Here is a 20,029-nt window from a genome sequence, read left to right on the forward strand (position 1 = left end):
ATATGCCTTCTCACAAGCGTAACCGGCACCTTGCCACCAGCGCCTGCCGCTCGGCAGCCACCTACCACCTCGACGCATGACCCAGGCCAGGGTCGGCCGGGATGGACCTGGGTCCCTCCATTTCTGCTTGCGCTTTGCCTATTTTTGCTGGGCTCTGCCTCGAGCCTTGCAGGCAGCTGGTGACCTGGAGCACGGAGGAGGGGAAACAATTGAAGAAAAAAGGCACAGAAGTTAGGAGTGAACCTTGCGCTGGCTCCATTGCTCCCGGATTTCAGTGATCGGCTCTTTCACGTTGGGTAGAGAACCCAGATTTTGGGACAACAGTAAGGCACAAAGCGACACAGGATTAGCACGGGTGAGGAAGTTGGTTACAGACGTTTGGACACAGCAGGGTCAGCACTGCTTGCTCAGTGTTTTAGCTACAGCTGCATAACCAGTGGAAGACCAAATACAAGGACCGTGAGATTGGCTGGGACAGCCTGGAAGTGGCTGGGGGAAGCCGCTGTGTTTCACATGTGGAAGGGAAGTGTGAGGTCTCCCAAAACCGGGGAGTGTCAGGAAGCCGCCAGCACCACCAGCAGCAGCAGCTGGGCCGCCCAGGCGGGCTAGTTTCGGTTTTGAGGACGGTGCGCCCGTCCTAGGACAGGGAGGGCGGGCGCTGGGGCCGGGACCTTCCCAGCCGGACCGGGGACCCGGCAGCCGCGGGATAACGTCCGCGCCTCGCCCGCCGGGCCGGACCGCACCGTTCCGCGCTGTGCCGTGCCGTGCCGTGCCGTGCCGGGGGTGTGGCGGGGGCGGAGCGGGCCGGGCCGGGCCGTGGCGGGGGCGGAGCGGTGCGGAGCGCGGACCGCCGGCCGCGGGAAGGTATAGGCATGTCCCTGTCCCCGTCCCTGTCCCCATCCCGGTCCCTGCCGCTGCCCGGCGGCGGGCAGTGAGCGGCCATGCCGCGCAGGGCGGAGCGGTGCCTGCAGATCGCCCCGCACTCCCTGGCCATCGTCCTGGGCGCGGCGGCCGGGGGGGGCCGGCGGCCGGAGGCGGGAGGAGGCGGCGGCGGGGGTGCGGGTGCGCGGCCGGCGGCGGAGCTGGGCCACCACCGCATCGGCTACGAGATCTTCGCCGACTTCAAGCGGGAGAACATGCAGCACTTCTGGGACCGGCGGGCCACGGCGGCGGTGGCCGAGACCTTCTTCCTGGGCTGGATCGACGAGCAGGTGCTGCTGGTGCAGGGCAAGGAGGAGCACCTGGAGGTGCTGCGGCAGGGCTGGGCGCGCCGCTCCCTCAAACCCCCCACCGGCTTCCGCATCGAGTGCATGGGTAGGTGCGGGGGGGACGGGAGGGGGGCGAGCGCGGCCCCCCTGAGCACTGGCCCCCGCGGGAGTGGGGGAGTGGAAAGGGCCAGGGGGCAAGAGGGGTTCCGCCTATCCCTCCGCCGCCGCGGCATTTGCGCCCTCCAAAAGTGGGTGGGCGCGGAAAGGGGTGAGCCGGGAAGGGGGTGGTAGCGGCTTGGAATCGGGGATCGCGGGAAGAGGCGGCAGCTGCGGGATCCGGTCGGAGAGGTGCGATCCCCCCTTTCCCTCGGCGGGCGGGGTTAAAACCCTAAACGGTCAATTTGGGAATACAGGCCTCGCAGGGTGAAACGCCGGCTGACCCCTTCCCCGGTCCAGGGATAACCGCTGACAGGCACAGAGTGACAGCTTGTAGTTAGAGGTACAGTTAGCCCACTAAAAATTAGTAATTTCCATTAAAAGTTCATTTTAGCATTTCTGGGCTTGCTAAAGCAATATTTCGCTTTACGCTTGCATCTGCTTGGCAGCCGGAGCTGGTGTCGTGGTCTGGCTGTGGAGGTGTCTCCCACAGTGAGACGCGGGAGCAGGGGATGAGGAACGTCCCGTTTTTTTTTTGGCGGTGCGTGGCAGGTGGCTTTTGGAGCGGTAAATAGCAAGTCTGTCACGCCGCTGTGGGCCGAAGGGTCAAGTTCCAGCGTGATTCCCCAAGGGTGTCCCGCCGGCACGCAGCATGGCCTAGGCAGGGGCACGTCTCTTCCTGAATTTTCTTCTTCTTCAGAAAAAAAAAATACCTTAGCATGGACAGCAAAAAAAAATTTGCAGCACTTATTTTGACACAAAACCCCCCCACCAAGAAATAAAGCTGTGGTCGTTTGGTGTATATACTGGGGAGATGTGAAGAGCAGCAGACCTGAAGTTTTCCGTGAGATTTAAGGTAACTTGCGGCCTTCACAGCTTGAAACACGCAGCTTCTCTTATGGAGGGAAGACAAATTGTGAGCGTATGTACAGCTTCTGTCACCTGTGTCTTACGCAGCGGGCGCCTGGAACAGGTCACGGAGCTAGAGATGCTCACTGTGCACTGGGAGTTTCAGGTCGTTAAACCGGGACACTCCCATGCATTTCTTTTAAAAAATTATCTGAGTAAAGTTCCTGCAAAGAATGGAGTGTGCATATTCGGTGTGTCTCAGTTTCCTTTTTGAATCTCTGTTTTGAGTGGTTTTAGAATGTTGCTGTCCTTCTGGAATAGGCAGTACAGAGTCTGATCACTTCTGTTCATCTGCAGTCTCGCCTCTTGCACAGTTTTCAGACATTTCTCTGTCACTCACTATTTCCCCATCAGACTTACTTGAATATTACCGTTTCTTCATGCTGAAGGGGACGTTCAGGACTAGTTGCCCCTTTAAAGATGAGTTGACTGACTTTTTTTTCCTCATCACAGAGAAGTTCCCTCTGAACCTCTGGCAATAAACTGGTGTTGGAGAACAGGTGGTAAATCCTATTCTGATGATGGAAAGGTTTTCTGCATTCCACCAGTATTTACAGGAGAGTAAAAAGTTGACAGACAGGTAGTGGACTTCCGTTGCGGCTGAGGTTTGGATGGAACTGCTGTTCACGGCCAGTAAACAAGGGGAGAAAACCTGCGTGTGCTTTCCACCCAAGGCTGTTGAGTGATTATGCCTTTCATTTTGGAGCAAAATGTGGTGGTAAGTGTAGAAATGCTTTTTTTAAAGCTGAAAAGTATGGCGACTTCAGGCAGGGGCAGGGGTTAGTGCCAGCTGCTCAGTGTAGCTCGTGTGGGCTTTTTGGCTCCAGCTAGACCGAGGAGGAAGAGCCTCCACTGCCACCTGATGGAGTGTAAGGGTCAGGGTTTGATTTTTGGGGTGTCCCTGGACCCTACCCATCAGGGGATGTACCTCAGCCTGCTGCACAGGGGGACTGTTGAAGGGTGCGCGCTGACCTTGACGTTACTAAAGCCAGACATGGAACGTAAACAGGTCTTTGTGTCCCGTTTTAAAAGATGGAAACACAACTTCTGCTAGAAGTTCGCGTTAATAAGTAAGCTCGCTGGTGTGTAAATAATATGCATTCCTTGGGGGGTTATCTTTCCTGTGTATTTACAAAAGACTTGGAGCCAAAAGTTTTAATTTGACTTTAAAAATAGAAAATGCCTCTCAGTATTTGATTAAAGACTATGAAAGAAGAGCAGGGACCTGCTGGAGTCTTACCTGTTGTGCAATGTCCTTAGCTGTGGTAAATGAGATGGGAACGTGGATTTTTTATTTTATTCTTTTTTTTTTTTTCCTTACTGCCTTTTTTCTACACCCAGACTGATAATTCAGGTCTTGTATCTAAGTAGATTCAACTTGCACTTATTGTAAAGTTAGGTAGTTAAAGAAGAATCAAAGTAACGGGCCTGGCCTGTGGGCATGAGCATCTGCTTAAATGTGTGTAATTGTATTTTCAACATAATTAGGTGCCTAATGTGTAAAATGACTGTGACTTATTTCGGAGTTCTCTCACACTTTCTTCTCCACTTTGCAGCATTAAAGCAGTGAACAGTACACCTACAGACAAAAAGTCTCCACACTTTTCAGCTTTAAAGGAAAAAGTGGTGGGTATCTTGGGCTGAGAGGAAAACCTGCCTGTTGGGAGGTCTGAAGCAGTAATATTTTACTACTGTTAATAAATAACTGATGGGGTCAAGGGGAAAAAGTGGCATGGTATTTTTGATGAATGTGAAGCTGCTGTTCGCTGCTGCGCTGTGGTGGGAATAAGGGGGTTGCCATGGCCAGGAGTGCAATGGGGGGGTGCACGGGGCTGACCTGGGGAGGTGGGAGGGGCTTTCTCTGCACCCCAGGGCCATTGGGGTACCCAGGCAATGCTGTGGGCATGTGAGCATCCTGACCTCCCACTGCTGCTGGGCAGGGGGCAAGAGACAAAAATGCCTCCTCTTCTCGTCTGCATGACGCCCGTGCACAGGTACTGGAGAGCTTTGGACAACAAACGCCTCCCTTCACCTCCATTGTGAAGTGCTAATGTGACCCAGAGATTACGACTGTAGCCTGACTTTCAAACCTCTGCTGGTGTCGCTGATGTTTCTTGTTCGTTGCAGTCCAGAGCCTTTGCTGGTCTGATGAATAATGGGTTGTGATGGCCACGGGGATAATAACTGGAGGAAGAAGTAGCTGGTGAGGAGGAGGGAATACTAAACCTCTGATATGCATAGCATGTTTTCTGCTGCTGGGATTGCTGCTGGGAGGAGACTTGTTCCTGAATAGTCTTTCCATGTTTAAGTCACCCTGGCTTGATAATGAAAAGTGGATGAAAAGTGTAATCTGGAGTTAATAGGAATGGGACAGTCCTAGTACGCTTGGTGGAGGTGTATCTGAGCCAGAAAGTAAACGGATTAAAATCCATGTGAGATTCCGGTGTCGGAAGATTTGACTCTTGAATTGTAAATTAGACCCTACCACGAAATAGGGCTGGACTATGAAGCACATCAGAAAGTTGTTTTAGTGCCGACAGCTTAGGGCTTAATGATACAGGGAATGAAGTGTTTCACGTGTGACTTTAAAACTTACTTCTCTGGCAGTTTTCTTAAACGAAGTCATTACGCCATAAAAGCTTTCTCAGCATCCATTTTTGCAGTGATCAGAGTTACTCAGGTATTAGGAAATTGGTGAGTGAATCTATGTTTTTCAGTTGGTGGCAGGGGAAGCTTTGGGAAGCCATAAGCTGTCTTTCAATAAAAAAACCCCCAAACCAGCACATGCTAAATATGCTGACTAAGAGGGTCAAGGAAACCTTATGCAAACCTATAGGTCCCGTGATGAAATTTGTTGTCTTTGGTAAGAGTGACTCGAAGCTTTCTTATAACTTTGCAAGTCTTTTGCAACTTAAGTCTTTAATGGGTGTTATTATTTTCTGTCTTTGACACACCTTCCATTTGCACTTGCTAATATTTGTCATCCTGGAAGCTGATTTTTTTTTTTTTTTTTTTCCTCCACCTTTCAGCTCTTCTGTGCAAGGTGCTGCTGGTGTAGCAGGAAGCTCCACCTCATTTTCCTGTCTTCGTTGCCTTTTGTGTTCCCAGCTGAGACTTCCTTCTGTATCTCTTGCACTTGATTTCTCTGTCTTGGACAATGAGCATCTTTGAGAGGTTTTCATACACTTCATGGAAGGGCCGTGCCCTTTTGCAGTGACGGCTTGAAAAGAAGTGACCAAGCTTTATAATAACCCTTTGGTTATGCCCAGAGCAATTTCTCCAATTAGAAGCTGATGTTTCAAATGGAGTTTTCAAGAAACATATGTGCAATAATTAAACTAACTAGCAGGAGTTATAATTCAGCGAAGTTGGCGGGGCTGGGCGGTTGTGCATTGTTCCTGCTCGGCCAGGCGTAGGGGGGGGAAACGTTTTTTGCCGCACTGGGAGCTGGAGCTAAGTGCTCCCTTTCTTTTCTCTCCCCACCATGTTCTCTCTTGCCACCAAAAATTAAATTAACACCCCACCAGTTTAGGTTCAGTAATTTTCACAGTGAGTTTTCCAGTCATTAGTGGATGATTATAGTTCGGTGCAGACTGTCGGACATTAAATGTTACTCATTTATAACCAGTCATAAAATGTGAATTGTCTTTTTTTCCTCCCAGTTATCTCCTTTATATCATTAAAATTTATTTATTTTTCAGTGAGGGAGTGTTAGGTTTCATAGTAAGAAAACCTCTGAGGAGGAGTTTACCACACACTCATCTACACCTTTTGTACACCTTTTGTATGCCTCATGGTATTACCATGGGAACTTCAGGGGATTTAAACTACAAATTCTTTTTTTCCCCCTCCTCTACCACCCCAACTTAGAGCTGGTTAGAGATCCACTAAGCGCTTTTTATATCTTTGAAGTGGTTATTGCAGGAAAAAAACACCCAAAGGTAAACTTGGGCAAACTGAAGCTGATGGCCTGGCTGAGGTGCTTGTGAATTTACTCCCAACTTTCAGCAAAGAACTTTGCTGCTTAGAAGTGTTGGGTTAGGCTTTTAATGTACTTTGTAAAAGCAGCTGTTAGACACTAGAGAGAGAGAGGCAAGAGCTAAGTGAGTATGGACTGTGTATAACGTGCCTGATTTCTCAGTATGTGGTTTGTGTTCACCTTTTGGCAGTGAAATCTTGGACTCGGAAATGCTTCTTGCTCTTTAAAGAAAGCTGTGGATGGTCTAACACAGGTTATCTATTTTCACAGGTTATGAAAATAAAAAAATACACAGGAAGGAAAGATATCACCTATTTAATTTCATTTTTTTTCATTCCATACAGCTTCTTCTGAAGAAGCAAAGTCAAATACACTGACGTGTGGTATTCATTGTGCAACTCTAGTCAAGGATTTTTGAGGTTAATGGCCGGCTAGTGCTGTCTCTCTCCCTTCCCCACCTCCTTTCCCCCCAACAAAGAGTGCCATTGTGTAGTAAAGAGTCCTTCCCGGTGGCAAATAAGTCATCCAGCCTTGCCAGTTAAGCATGTGCTTTGTATAAAGAAGGGATGCCGTAAGGATAAGGGAACCGTAGTGGCCGAGCGCAGCCCTTGGCCGCCGGGCTCTGCGGAAGTGGCACCGGGGGCTATCGCTCTGTCCATCTCTTTGTCTGTGCACCATGGTCCAGTCTTTAATTAAAAACTCCTTGTTTCTTTCCTAAAGGGCCCTTGTCTTCTCCAGGGAGCGGTGCGGTGGGTTGCCGGTGAATGAAGCCCTTGTCAGGTGTTATTCCCTTGGCAAAGGGTGGCCGTGGGTCTGCTGGCCACGCACAGCCCCTCCCCACCTGCTCCTCTTCACAGTTTTGCAGCACGACAGCTCAAGTGGTGCGTTTCCAACTTTGTCCTGCCTTTGTAATTTGCTAGTAGAGGCATGCTGCCTACTATTTTATTTATCAAATTATAATGACTGTAGTGGACTAAGTTCAGACCTCTTACGTGTGTCACTACAGTTTAAAATTTGGCTTGAAGTGGGTTTGTTTTGATTCCTGAAGAAACGTGCTTGTAGTGCAGAGGTGCTGTAGGAAGGGTCAGCTGTGCACGAAAACACTGCTGTCCCCAGGCTGGAGTGGCAGGTTTTTAATTTATTTCCGCTGTAAAGGCAATGGGAACGAAGTTGGCGCTGTCTCCCAGCTCTTCTGGTGCTGTTGCCTCGGGCCATTCATCCAGATGGTGAACCTGTCCTTCTTTCTGCTGGCCAGGAGAATTACAGCTTGTGCCCTAGGTAGGGCATGTCTAAGCTTTACCACGTTCTTCTCTGCATACGAGATGTCCGTTTAGAGAGAGTAGCAGTAAAGATGCAACCCAGACAGATCAGGTGTCCTCTTGGCTTCCGAGGCTGCCTTCTGAGCAACATCGCTCCTTCCCTTGGCTTCAGCAGTGATGGCCAGGCTTCTCTTTTCTTGGTAGTCAAGTAAAGGATGAAGTGTTTGGAGAAAATTAAAGCTGCAACCAGATGGTGGTTTCCCCTGCAGCAACTGTGGCTGTGAAATGTGAGGATAGGAGGAACTTCTTAATAATGGTTTTCTGCAGTAGCAGAAATTTAACAGGATTCTGAAAATTCAGGCTCTCTCCAAACTTTGTTTCTTTGTTTTAAATACAAAAGCATAAATGTTTTGATTATTTTCTAATGATGTTGACTGCTGGGAATGTTATTGTAGTGTCCAGTTTCCAATATCGAAACTTCTTGGGTGGGCCAGATCTGGAAAGGTTTTTATGGATATTATGTTCCTCTTGGAATAAAATCCCGTCACCTAATAAGTAAACATGCTTGCTTCTGTCCCGTGTACTTGATCCCTCGGTTTATGACCTGGAATTTCACCTGAGACCTGTGACGAGAAGTATTTGAATGTTAAGAATGTACAAACATACATATTTTGATGAAACAGAGTGCTTCCCTGCTGACATTTGAGCAGGCCTTCACGGTTCTTTTTTAATCGAGCTCCTGTTCTGAGCCACAATAGCAATAAGGGACGCATTCAAAGGTCGGTAATGGCCCAGGGAATCTGAACAGTGGTTCTTCTGGTTGCTTATTTTTCTGAGGCAGAGAAGCAATGGTGTAATATTGCCGTCGGCACTTATTAAGCCTATTTCTGGTTTTCTTATGAAAGAAAGTTACTATACCGTGCACTGAAATATGCACAGTATAATGACTGCCGTAGTCTGATTCTGGAGCTGGACATACTTCTAACCCATGCAGTATGAGACTTCATTGTTCTTCCTTGAGAGGGAGGGACACGGGATGGGACACCAAAACAGCAGAACTCCGAGTAAAATACAGCAGCCATTTACCTCACCGATGAGCTCCACTTCAGATGGTTAATGAAGTGATATGCAGGTGTATCAAAGATTGCCCTTTTAGAAAGGCAAAACAATCTGCTTGAACTCTGTGAAATGATGCCAAACTTGGTTCCTTGCAAGATCTATACACTGTGACAGTGAAAAATGTTTCTATTTCAAGAGTGTGGTTTGGGTAGCATCCTGAAGTTTTATTTTAAAACAGTTTTTGCTAGCTCTTAGTGCTTCAGGAGGTACCTAGGGTAGCTCACACTTGCCTTCAGAGGAGAGTGGAGATGCTGAGGGGCCCATTGGTGGTCCCAGTACGGGGAACCCTACTGAGAAGGGGAGAAGGGCTCTTGGAAAGTGACAAGTCCCAGTGGCTTTCCCAATAACATGGCCTAAAAGGCAGTGGCCAGGGGGACTAGGCTCGTCTTGGGGGAGGATGCTTCCTTCTGGTGCCAGCAGAAGGGGAAGAAAGGTGTGGTTTTTTTCTGGGGGGAAGACCTGGGGCTGGACTGTGGCTGAGCAGTAGCTTGGTCTCCACATTGGTAGCAGGTCAGTGAATCACTGTGTCTGTCCTCACCAGTAACCAGCAGCATTAGCAGAAGCTGGGTGCTGCCAGTGTGTTTGAGATTTGGCAGCGGAGTCTTAGGTATTACTGTGGGGCTATAAAATGAGTATTTCTTTTTTTAAAGAAATGGTCCTTCTAGGAAAAAAAAAGCCTAAGCCAAGTCTAGTGGAACGTCTAGCTTAAGAAGAAAGGCAAATTAATATTCACTCTTTCAGACTGTAGTTGTATTTTCCACTTTGGTGGTAATATTCATGAATATATTTCTACATGCAAAGAATATGGAAGAAGTAGATAGGTTTCTGGGTGCATCAGCCTTTCTCCAGGTCATTGTGAGGAAGACTGAATAGCCTAATAAATACATCATGTCTACCAACCTGCTTTTACCTGTGTCCATGGGCCCGTGTGCTTACAGAGCCCTGCAACCGTTCGGTTGTGAGTAGCAATGCATACAGTTCATTACTGATGTCCCTTGCTGAAAGATCAACGCAACATGAATGGGATTTATCACTGTCTGTTAATTTATTGTGTTCAAATTCTGCTGAGAGGTAACCGAAATCCTGTAAGCTCCATGTGATGCTGTGGTGAACCTCAATGTGTTTCAGTTTGGTGGCTTGGGGGTTTTGTTTTTTGGGTTGTTTGGCGGGGTTTTTTTCCTTTTCTTTTAGGAGGTGACTTAGTAGAAGAATTCTCAATGTGTTATTTGGCTGCCAATAGTGCTCAGCCTGCCCTGGAGCCTTCCAGCCCCTCAGCCCACGTGGGAGTGAACTCTGCCCTTGCCTCCGATCCAGCAGACCGGCATTAAATGTTTGCTCTCCTGCTTGCACCTACTGCGGGGCTGGTGCCCAGACAAGTTCCCTTTTCATTGACAGATGAAATAACAATAGCTGGCATTAAGAGCAAGCTGAGTGTTTTCTCTGGGTTTCCCTGAAGGGCCTCCTTTGTCTCCACTGTCTCCACTCAGGGAAACCCCTACACCTTGCTTAATCCACGGGTGCTGTCAAGATGCTCTAGCTTCTGAAGCCAGAAGTAGGTCGGCACCCATGCGGAAGATTTCCATCCGCTCGGCTCGCCTGCTAGCGGGAGCCTCCCGGCAAGGCTTTGCAAATGGACCCTGTCAAGACTGGTGTTGGCAATCTTGAGAGCCCGAAGAAGAGGGTGAAATGTCAGCAGCACCCGGAAGGAGAGTAGAGGAAGGAGGTCCTGGTGGGTTGTCACATACTTGGGCTTCATATGGCTGTTGAAGTTGAAGGAGGAGCAAATGGTGGGCAATCAGATGAGCCTGAATGGAGGTTTTCAGGTGCCTGTTGTTGCGTTGTTCTCATCCGGCTGTGAAAAATCAGGAACAGCCTGAGCTGTAGGGATGTCCTAATTAGTCGCATGTTCACAGGGCAGTTTAACCAGTTGAAAAATAGGATTTTCAGGTCTATTTTAAAACAAAAACAGTATCTAACATACTAGACACTATGAGCAGGAGAGATTATTAAAAAAAAATAAATAAAAGGGTGTGAATTTTCTCCCTAGTTTGAGAAAAGAGAATTTAAAGGGCCACATTCACCCACTCTTCCTGAAGTGGGGCTAAAAAGAGCTTTGAGGACACTGAGCTTTCCTGCTGTCATTGATAATTTGTCACAATTATCCTTTCTTGGTGTTACTGACTGAAAAATCCTATGCAATTAAAGAGGAAGACATTAGTTTTGTGAGAAGCTGCGGAGAAGAATACTCATGCAGAGGTAAACAGTGTCTAAATAGGCAGCAGGAAAATAATAACTTTCAGTCTCTGCACTCTTAGATGCTTTAGAAACAGGTATATTTTTCAGTCATCTTCAGATCAGCACCCTTGTAGAGAAGCCTCCTTCATGAATATGGACATCTGGAAGGAGTGGGAGACCGAAAGAGAAGGGTGGCCGGCCAGGTTTTTAGTGACATGAACAGATAATCTTGGCTGTAGTGTTTCATGTGGTAGGGAAGCAAGTCTGATAGGTGTCAGGTCTGCTCTGTTTTTGTGGAAAGTGGAGACTTAATGCATTTTCTTAGGAGGTCTAGCTACGTGATATCATTTCCCTCTTTCAGACAATTGGGAGGTGCCTGTGAGGTGAAGAAGGAAGAACACAGGACTTGAAGGGGTGTGAAACTCTGCAGCATTTCTCAGAGAAGTTTTGGGTTCCTTCCTATAGATATGTGTGTGAGGGTGTATATAATGTTTTAAGTGTCGTACAAACATAGGTTTCCAAATACTTTGAGTGGTCTTGGTTCAAGAGGAAGCAGATGTGCACATGGTAAATTAAGTCTGACTTTGGTAGGAGGGATCACCTTTTTAAATATAGGCATGTTGTATGTTCTTGTATTTGCCTGTCTGCTGTTAAGAGAGATTCACCTGAGGAGTTAATCTGTGTGCTTCTGCCAGAGTGAGATGTCTGCGTCTAAGCTGGGAGCCCTTTGATAGTTAAGCTTGCAAAATCAGGACTAGTATTCTTCACATTTTTATTTTTGATGTGTACAATACTCCAAAAAATAAACAGAGTTCATCAAGGGTAGGTGCCTTCAGGAAAAGTATGAAGAGGAAGTAATAATTAATACTTCTTCAATAAAAGTTTGAAGAGGAAATCTTAATTAATGCTTTGTCAATAAAGATGAAGTCACAAGAAGCAGGCAACTTGACCTACAAGTCATTCTAGTTTCTTTCCTTGGGCAGGAATTAGTGGCTATCATATTGTCATTTTTTTCATTTTTGACAGTAGCTTCTAGCCTTTAGTTAATAGATTTCTTATTAATTCCAGACCTTTGCTTTTGTTTCCAAGGTATTTTCTGGTTGTTAGTTTGTCTTTGTTAGAGGTGTACAGCTAGAGCTCCTCAGTGAAGCCACTGCCAAATAGTTGCTGGAAGGTCTGTAGGGACTTGCTTTTTGGCTACCTTTCAAGCGCAGCATGGCTGTGAAATGTTTTAGTGTCAGAATCACTACATCTGTCATTGTTCGGCTTTTCTCTGTCAATAGCTAGTCTCATTCAGTGACATATTTTATCTTAAAGAGGGAAAGCAGATTTATCTGTATGCCAGTGCATGAGTTTTTAAAATTTTTCTGCTCAGATAATTGTTGAGCTTCAGGTTTCAGTGGTTACTTAAACTAATCCCAGTGCCGTCTTTCCAATCTCTTCAATGTTTATGTTGAGACAGAGGACAAAACATATCCTGTCTGCTGGGAGCCACTGGACGCCAATCATTTTGTGAGATGGAAGAAAAGTGAGCTACAGACTTCAGAGTTGATTTTTGTGATGAATGATGAGGGTGAAAAGGAAATAATTTTGATAGAACTTTTTTTCCCACTAGGAAAACATTGAAAACATGAAAACATTGAACAACTGGGACTTGCTATTTCAATTTTTTTTCTCGTTTCCATACTGGTGAACACTTTTGCTTAGTGTCTTGTGCACCTATTTCCAATTCCTGAGGATTTTCTATAGCTTTGAATCATTTACATTGCCTCCTGTCCCTACTAGTGTAGTGATCCTCCACTTTCTTTAGTTTGCAGATTGCTGACTTTCCAGAGGAAATACAGAAAATGTTAAGTGTTGGTTTTCACTTTTACTTTTCTGTAGACCTTTAAGAAAGGAGTTTGTTTGGGGTTCTGCAGACCCCAACTTGAAAATCACTGACCTCGCCAAACCGGTTTGAGCGTTTAACACCTGAGTGTGCAGGTACCTGTGCAGCCAAAGCTTGTGTTCTCTTCCCAGCGTGCTGCAGACTTCATCAAACTTTCTTTTCTCATAGTTCCCAATTCCCGATCTGTGGCAGCCACCCTGAACCTCAGCGCTCGCTCTGCATCTTTTCCCCTTCTCCTCCCTGCTTGGAGGACACCTGCGGGGGTAACTTGGAGCAGCCTGCCTAACTGTGTACAGTGATGGCCGGTGCTTTGAGGGCTGCCTGCTTGGTCCAAATGTTGCTCCTTGTCTTGTGTTTGACAGCGCAAGTGCTTCCTGGTGGCTCTGTCAGCTCAATGTTGCTCTGGGCACTGCTGTGCTGACCCGGGGCTGAAGTCCATGGGTGCTCTCACAGTGCAAACCCCTAGGTAATTATACTCACACAGGAGGTTACTTGTGAATGAGAGGTAATCTGTAAATAGGCAACCGGGCAAAGAATTCTTGCTCGAAACCTGCCTGGATTTGCTTTACCTGTTTTCTCACCACTTGGGCTGTAGTAATTACCTGCTGTGGCACCCCTCAGCCTGCTTCATGAATGAGTTGCATGCATAAGTCTTTTGAAAGCTTTAGTGGAGCCATGGTGAGTTTGCAGTCACAGATACTTAGGTATGTGTTTGGCTTGAATCTGGAGCCATAAACACGTAATGCTTCATAAATGGCTGTCCTTACTTTATTTGTACCAGTTGTTCATTCAGAAAATGAGCACAGGGCCCATCGAGTCAGTAGGTGTAAGAGGAGGCGTGTCGTGCTGTCCCAGTCTGTGGTCTTGCGCTGTCAGAATACACCATGAGAACACCAGCAGTGATTGCATAGGGTGCTGCAGAAGAAAGCTGGAGCCTGTGACGGTTTATATGGCACTTCTTTCTCTAAACTGCAAGACAATGATTGTTGGATGATGTTAACTATACATTTTAGTATTGTATATGACTTCTTGCAGGCTTGTTCTTTACTAATTATGGGAAGAAAAGATGAGGCTTCCTTTCCGAAAGGCAACACTGCATCTTCTACTGAAGCATGTTTGTCAGTACTGTCTGGTTCTCTTCTGTCTGTGGCAACACACAGAAGTGCAGCTGGGGAAGTGACCTACTCTCATCTTGGAAAAGGAAAGGTGGGAAAGGAAGTGGCATCTTCTGGGGTTTTCTTTTGCCTTCCCAAAACCAAGGTCTCAGCACTTTTGCAAGATGACCAAGCTGTGTTTCATTGTTAGGATCCTTCATTTTTCCTGCATATGTTGCAGCTGAACATAAATGTATCAGAGCTAGTTTTGAGCTAGTCAGCTCAGGTATGCTTTGCATTCTTCAACTCCAGCAATAATTATGGTTTTCAGCAATGGCTAACTCGTAGATTTAAGTCCCTAGATTAAAGCTAGCTTAGGCTTCTCTAGACTGCACTGCAGGGTTGGGATACTGTAACCCTTCTTAACAAATTGAGCTGTTGCAGTAAATTCCTCAGGGCCTTCTGCTTCCTACCTTTTGAATTTCTTTTTCTGTGAGCTTAGCAAGTGTGGCTTTTACCTTTATCCGTAACTTGACTTTTGCTCAGTGCTGTCTCTCTGCTTAAAAGCTAGCGCCAGCGTGCAAGCTCTTGTCTTCCTCCCCACCAGTGGCTTTGTGCCAGGATCTCACCAGCCTGATGAAGTGTCGATAACAGCCTGTCCCTTCCCAGCCTACCTGCCACCCGGCTGCTTGCAGCATTGTCGTTCTTTTGTTGGCTCTGCTATAGCTGCTTCTACAATCTCCACCTTCCTCAGAGAGATCTTGTCTCTCCCGGTAGCTCCAGAAATGTCACTGGCTGCATTTGGTGCTAGCTGAGACTGAGCCTTCAAAAGTTGGCCCGTGGAATGGGTATGGTGCTATTTTGCTTTGAAGTCAGACTATGCATTTTGTAAATGATATGTTTTGGACCCTTAAAAACATTAGGTGGTTAAGGCAAGGCATGGTGGCAAACAGCATGGGAACAACAGGGTTGAGAAACCATCCACTGGGACCCAATAGAGCAGATATGGAAAGTTGTTGTCCCTAACTTTCCTCTTTTATCTCTCCATCTTCTTTGTTGAAGAAGGCACAGGTCCATTTTCAGATGTTTGACCAGAGGAGTATAGTCCCTACTTACCATTTTTATCAGGAACCAAACTTCCCTCTGTATTTGCACTGCCACAGTGGTTTGAGTGAATGTGGGTCAGCTCTGACACAGGAGCCCACAGTGAGCCAGGCAAAGGCAAAACCTAACCTGGAGTGAGGGGGGAGGAAAAGAGAGTTTGGGATAAGTTGCTGTGGACCTGTAGCCTTATCTTCTCTGCATTATAGTCTGCAAACAGATATTTGTGGGATCATTGGGTAATTTGGGTGGAAAGGGATCTCTTGAGATCTCTGGTCCAACCTCCTGCTCATAGCCATGACATTGGGCCAGGTTGCTCCCATCGTCTAACCTGTAATGCCCCAGCTAAGCAGCAGCTAACAGCAGCTGTGGTGGATCTGGTGGATGATTTCCACATTTCCTGTATGTTTTGCTGTGGACAGGTCCTTTTGTAACTGTGGCTCCTGCATAACAGGTTCCCCTGCTCCTCCTGCCTCCAGTTACTCGGTGTAATGGGAGACTCTGGAGCGCACAGTGCCGTCTGGCTGGCTCTCCCACCCACGCTGTTTGGACATTGGCTTTTTAGAGGCAAACAGGATACCTTCTTGAACGCACAGCTATGAACGACATTAGGCAGCTGGTTCCTTCGGTTGCAATGTGCTTGTTCTTTTTTTTTTTTTTTTTTTTTTTAAATAAAGCACACCTCCCCCCTCCAAATGTTGGCCTGCCTCAGCCATATTTGTCTGTTTTAACGGGTCCTTAAGGTGACCGACAGAGCCCTAGTTGCCAGCAGCTTTTTATAGGAGGATCTCTTCTTACTGCACCACTTGTTCTTGGGAAAGACTTTTTTGTTTTTTTTTTTGCAACCACTTAATCCATGGTTTAATTTTGTTTTGCGAAAACCCCAGCAATAGTGGCTTTGCATAATTGTGGTAGACCTTTTGAAATGGCCAATAAGCCTGACCTTTCTTTAATTTTAAATGCTGAGAAATTAGGTTGTAATGACTTGATGAATGGAAGTTACCAAAAGCAAATTAACCAATTAACTCATTTTTTCACTTCTCTTGGGACTTTTCTATCTGCAGTTCACCTGCTCTTTGAGCAACCACAGTCTTTTTTACTCATTAAATCATGTTTTCAGTCTGGCTTTAGACTCACAAACTACTCTTGTTAGTGAGCATTTCCTTCTTATCGCCTTCCTTTCATTCTTATCTCAGCCTTTTGGCAGAAAGCACTTAACAGAGGCTGTGGGGCCTTGAAGTTGGGCCTTGAGTGAGGGGAGGAGGAGACATTGACCATTCATGCTTTAATTTCGGTGTTTTTGCAGCCTTATGGATACCCTCTGGGGTATGAAAATACGTGCTTCATTGACTGGCAGAGAATTAATCTTCTGAATAAACGATTTAAAAAAAGAGAAACCCTAGTTACATATTTTTTGCATAGACCATGATGAAGCTCACAGAAAAACACGTTTGTAAGCTTTCTGGTCCATCTGCTACATTTCCTAATACAACAGATCTGTTAATCAGCTCCTGATGCAGGGTTAGACTGGTTGCGTTCAGTGCAGCTGGTCAGCAGATTTGGGTGTCTGTGCCCCAGTGAATCTGGAAAGGGAGCAGTTAAAGAACAAAGCCAAGTAGATGGATGACTCTTGTGCTTTTAGAAGCTGTCACCTAAACCCTGGTTGGCTGCTGGAGGAGGCAAGCTTGCCACTATACATCTTCCCTTCCCATTTTACGTAACAGATAGGACTTTTCTTTCCATTAGTGGGAGTTTTCCAGTGGCAGTAGGAGTTAGGTTGTGTTTCTAGTGAAGTGAGAAATAGAGATGCCTCAAGCTAAGTGGAACACAGGAGAGAAAGAACATACGGAACCACAGACACTGTGATTTGTCTTATTCTTTCTTCTAATATCCATTTCCTCTCCTCTTGCCCAAGAAAATACGTTTTGCCATTGAATTGTTAATAGATCAGCTTCTGCAGGTCCAGCCAGGAAATACTTTCTCAGTCTCCAGAAATGGGAGTGCTCTTTCAGAGACCATTTACAACTCTCCTCATGGCTGTGAAGATAACATGAATAATGGCAGTTGGATAAAACTGTTCTGCAAGTGCTGGAGCCAAACTCACCCTGAACTCAGTAAAAAGGGACGGTCACGCTTTTTAATGTTATTCTATGCTAACTGTGAGGGCTGCTGGTGAAGTTGAATATTTGTGTTACTTATTTGCTAGCAAGAGTAAATACATTTTTCTGTTATCTTCTGGATAGCTTGCCTTGCAATACTGTAAGTGGCCAGTTTCAGGTGAATTGTAGAAGATATGGTGGGATAAAATCAAGCAATTCTCTGCTCAGGTATTCCAGTTATTCTGCTTTACATTTAAACAGTTCAGAAGTGTGTGTGTGTGTAAGCAAAGTTTTACTGCCAGTTGAGTGAGGTTATCTACTTTTCCTGATGATATAACTCATACAAAATATGCTGCCCAAAGCATCACTAGAAATATGATATAGTGGCATTTGCAAGCCCAGGCAATTATATACAAGATTTTCTAAATGTAGAATCCAGAGCTGCCTGTCTGACTAATACATTGGTAAGGGCACGCCTGACTTTATTAGATAGGAGTCTATTCTTTGATCAAGTCACTAAAGCTATTTTATTTTTTTTTTTCTTTCTGACTAGCTAGCAGCGTCCAGACAAGCTGTCTCACACTGTTAGCTCCTGACTCCTTGAAAGTAAATAATCCTGTTTCTTTGGAAGTTTCTTAAATTTATTACTGTACATCGCAAACAGGGAGGGGAAGATATAGACAATGTGTTAAAAGGATTATTGTTGGTGCAGTTTGTGTTTCCTTCTCTCAGTCCGTTTGCCACTCATTTAAATGAAATCTCTTGTCCTTCCTCAGCCCGTGTTTGTGTTGGGTATCCATGTGTGTTTATGGTGGTGGCTTGGGTATCCCACGCTGGCACTTGTGATGGGAGTTCATGCTGATGACTGGACAATGCTGGGAATGCAGAGGCACAAAAAACACAATTAAAATGTCATTGTTCCTTTTAAGAACATGTTGTTAGGTATGTTTAAATGCAAGAATGTGAATTACCTTCCTAACTACAGTTGGGACTTTTTTTTTTCTTTTTTGAAGGTCACTGCTTTTCCATTGGAGGAGGTTTTGCATATTTATTCTGGCTGAGAAGACACTTGGACCAAAGGTTTTCACTCAGCCTTCTTTTGGCAGCAGCCCAAGTACTCAGGCCCTTCAGTCTAAAGAATAGAAAAACATTTGAGATACATACTCAAGTTGATAACAGGATAAACAGAAAATTGCAGAACTTAAGACACGAACTTAGACTTCCTCTTTGATTTTTTTTTTCTGAAGCTTAGTGCTTTACCAGTTTGTTTTTAACTTAATGTATGATTTTTTTCCTTCTGTAAACTTATGGTTTAAAAAATGGAAAATAAAACCAAAGGTGATAGGATAGCATATGTATGTTGAATACTGTGTGAAGTTTGTTTCCCCAAGTTGGAAAAACCCACTCTCCCCAAAAAAAAGCATGAAAAAAACCAGAGAACTAGAAAACATGCAAGGAGAGGTAACAAAAGTGCTCAAAGCATGGAGCAGCTGGAGCTGGTTGAATTATGAGTCCTGTGGAGAAAATGAGCAGAGCAATTATGTTTTTTTCTGTCTTTTCTGATGTAAGAATTTGGGGGCATGAAATTAAATTATTAGGAGGTAAGCTTGAAACAAACCAAAGAGCTACTTTTTCTGAAAACATAATAAAACAATGAGAAAGTCATGTTTAAACTTTTAGCATCCTCTATTTACGTGAAAGATGTATCTTTTTAAAAAAACCCAAACACCACCTTTTCTGTGATACATTCAGAGAATAAAAATCTGACATACACAAGAGCTTCTTTATGTGCTGGCAGACCTTGCCTGGCTCCCCAACCCGTGACTAATGTGGAGCCGGTTTCTGTAGCCACAGGTGGCTCCCAGAAGTGTTCACAGGAGGAGTCATGCATGGAGACGCTCCCTTTTCTGCTCCTTGTAGCAGTGGTTGTGGAGTCCCAAAGGTTCGGGGGGAAGTACCTAGTCTGTGGTCTGGGAGCAATGAGGGTTTGCCATCCATGGTTTGACTTGGCTGAGAAGGTGGACAGTAGGCACTGGAGACAGGGAGCCCTTCTCGCTGAAGGTCAAAGCACGGGGTGCATTGATCAGAAGATCCCAGCCTGGAAGTCCTGCGTTTGAATTCCCCATCATGGGTTGAAGAGGGTCAGTGCACTGGTATGCCGCCTATTGTATGATCTTCCTTCTACTTTTACAGACACATCATTTTCTTCATCTGATAATTTGTTTTGAGGACCAGAAAAGTGAGTCTGTGGTATTTGCCCTTGTCACTGAAAGAAAAACCTGGGGACCTCCCAAGATCTTATAGGATTGCAAGGACCTACAGTGAAGTTAGAGGTTCTTGGTGTCAGAGGCTCATTACAAAAGGAAATATTTGCTACAGTATTCATTTAAAAATGGACTGTTTAACTTAAAAATGCTGAGCTTGGAAGAAACCTGAGTGCAGCGTATTAGTGGCTTTTGGGTCCTGATCTCTGCAAATGCCTGAAGAGAAGATTAAATGTTTCTTCACAGGAGTAGTTGTAATGACTTCGTTGTGATTACTCATGTGAATATTTTCCATAGCGTGACCATTGAGTACAAACATTTGGAATAACATGTAATCTAGAGAGGTGGGAAGAATTCTTTTGTTACCTCTGTTGAATAGCATGGCAGAACAAAGGTAACGTAGTTTATTAATACCGCCAATAAAAGAAAAAAAATATTTAATACTACCCTTGCAATGTGAAACTCCTTGACAAGTAAAAATGTACCTGCTGAACTCATGGCGTCTCACATAGGGTCTCATTTAGGATTTTTGCTCATTTCTGATTGTTGATTAGGGTTTTTGTTTTGCAGTTTTGTTTTGGTTTGGTTTGTTTTTTTTCCTGGTGGAATGATTCAGCGTGGCAAGTAACGTGGCATGAAACAGTCCTAGTGGACTCTCTTTTTGTTGGTATCATTCTTTAAGGTTGGGCCTGCCAATGACAAGGATATCTCAGTTTTA

General features: G+C 45.5%; 1 protein-coding gene across 1 annotated transcript in view; it reads left to right on the forward strand.

Annotated features, from left to right (window-relative positions):
- Positions 1-941: 941 nt before the first annotated feature.
- STOX2 (storkhead box 2) overlaps positions 942-20,029 on the forward strand; it is a 149,430-nt gene continuing 130,342 nt past the window's right edge. Inside the window, exon 1 of the mRNA XM_086747369.1 lies at positions 942-1,314. Within this exon, the coding sequence (XP_086603495.1) occupies positions 942-1,314 (373 nt within the window). The remainder of the gene's footprint in view (positions 1,315-20,029) is intronic.

Source organism: Chlamydotis macqueenii, chromosome 4 (genome assembly GCF_036417535.1).
Source record: "Chlamydotis macqueenii isolate bChlMac1 chromosome 4, bChlMac1.mat, whole genome shotgun sequence".
Lineage (NCBI taxonomy): Eukaryota > Metazoa > Chordata > Aves > Otidiformes > Otididae > Chlamydotis > Chlamydotis macqueenii.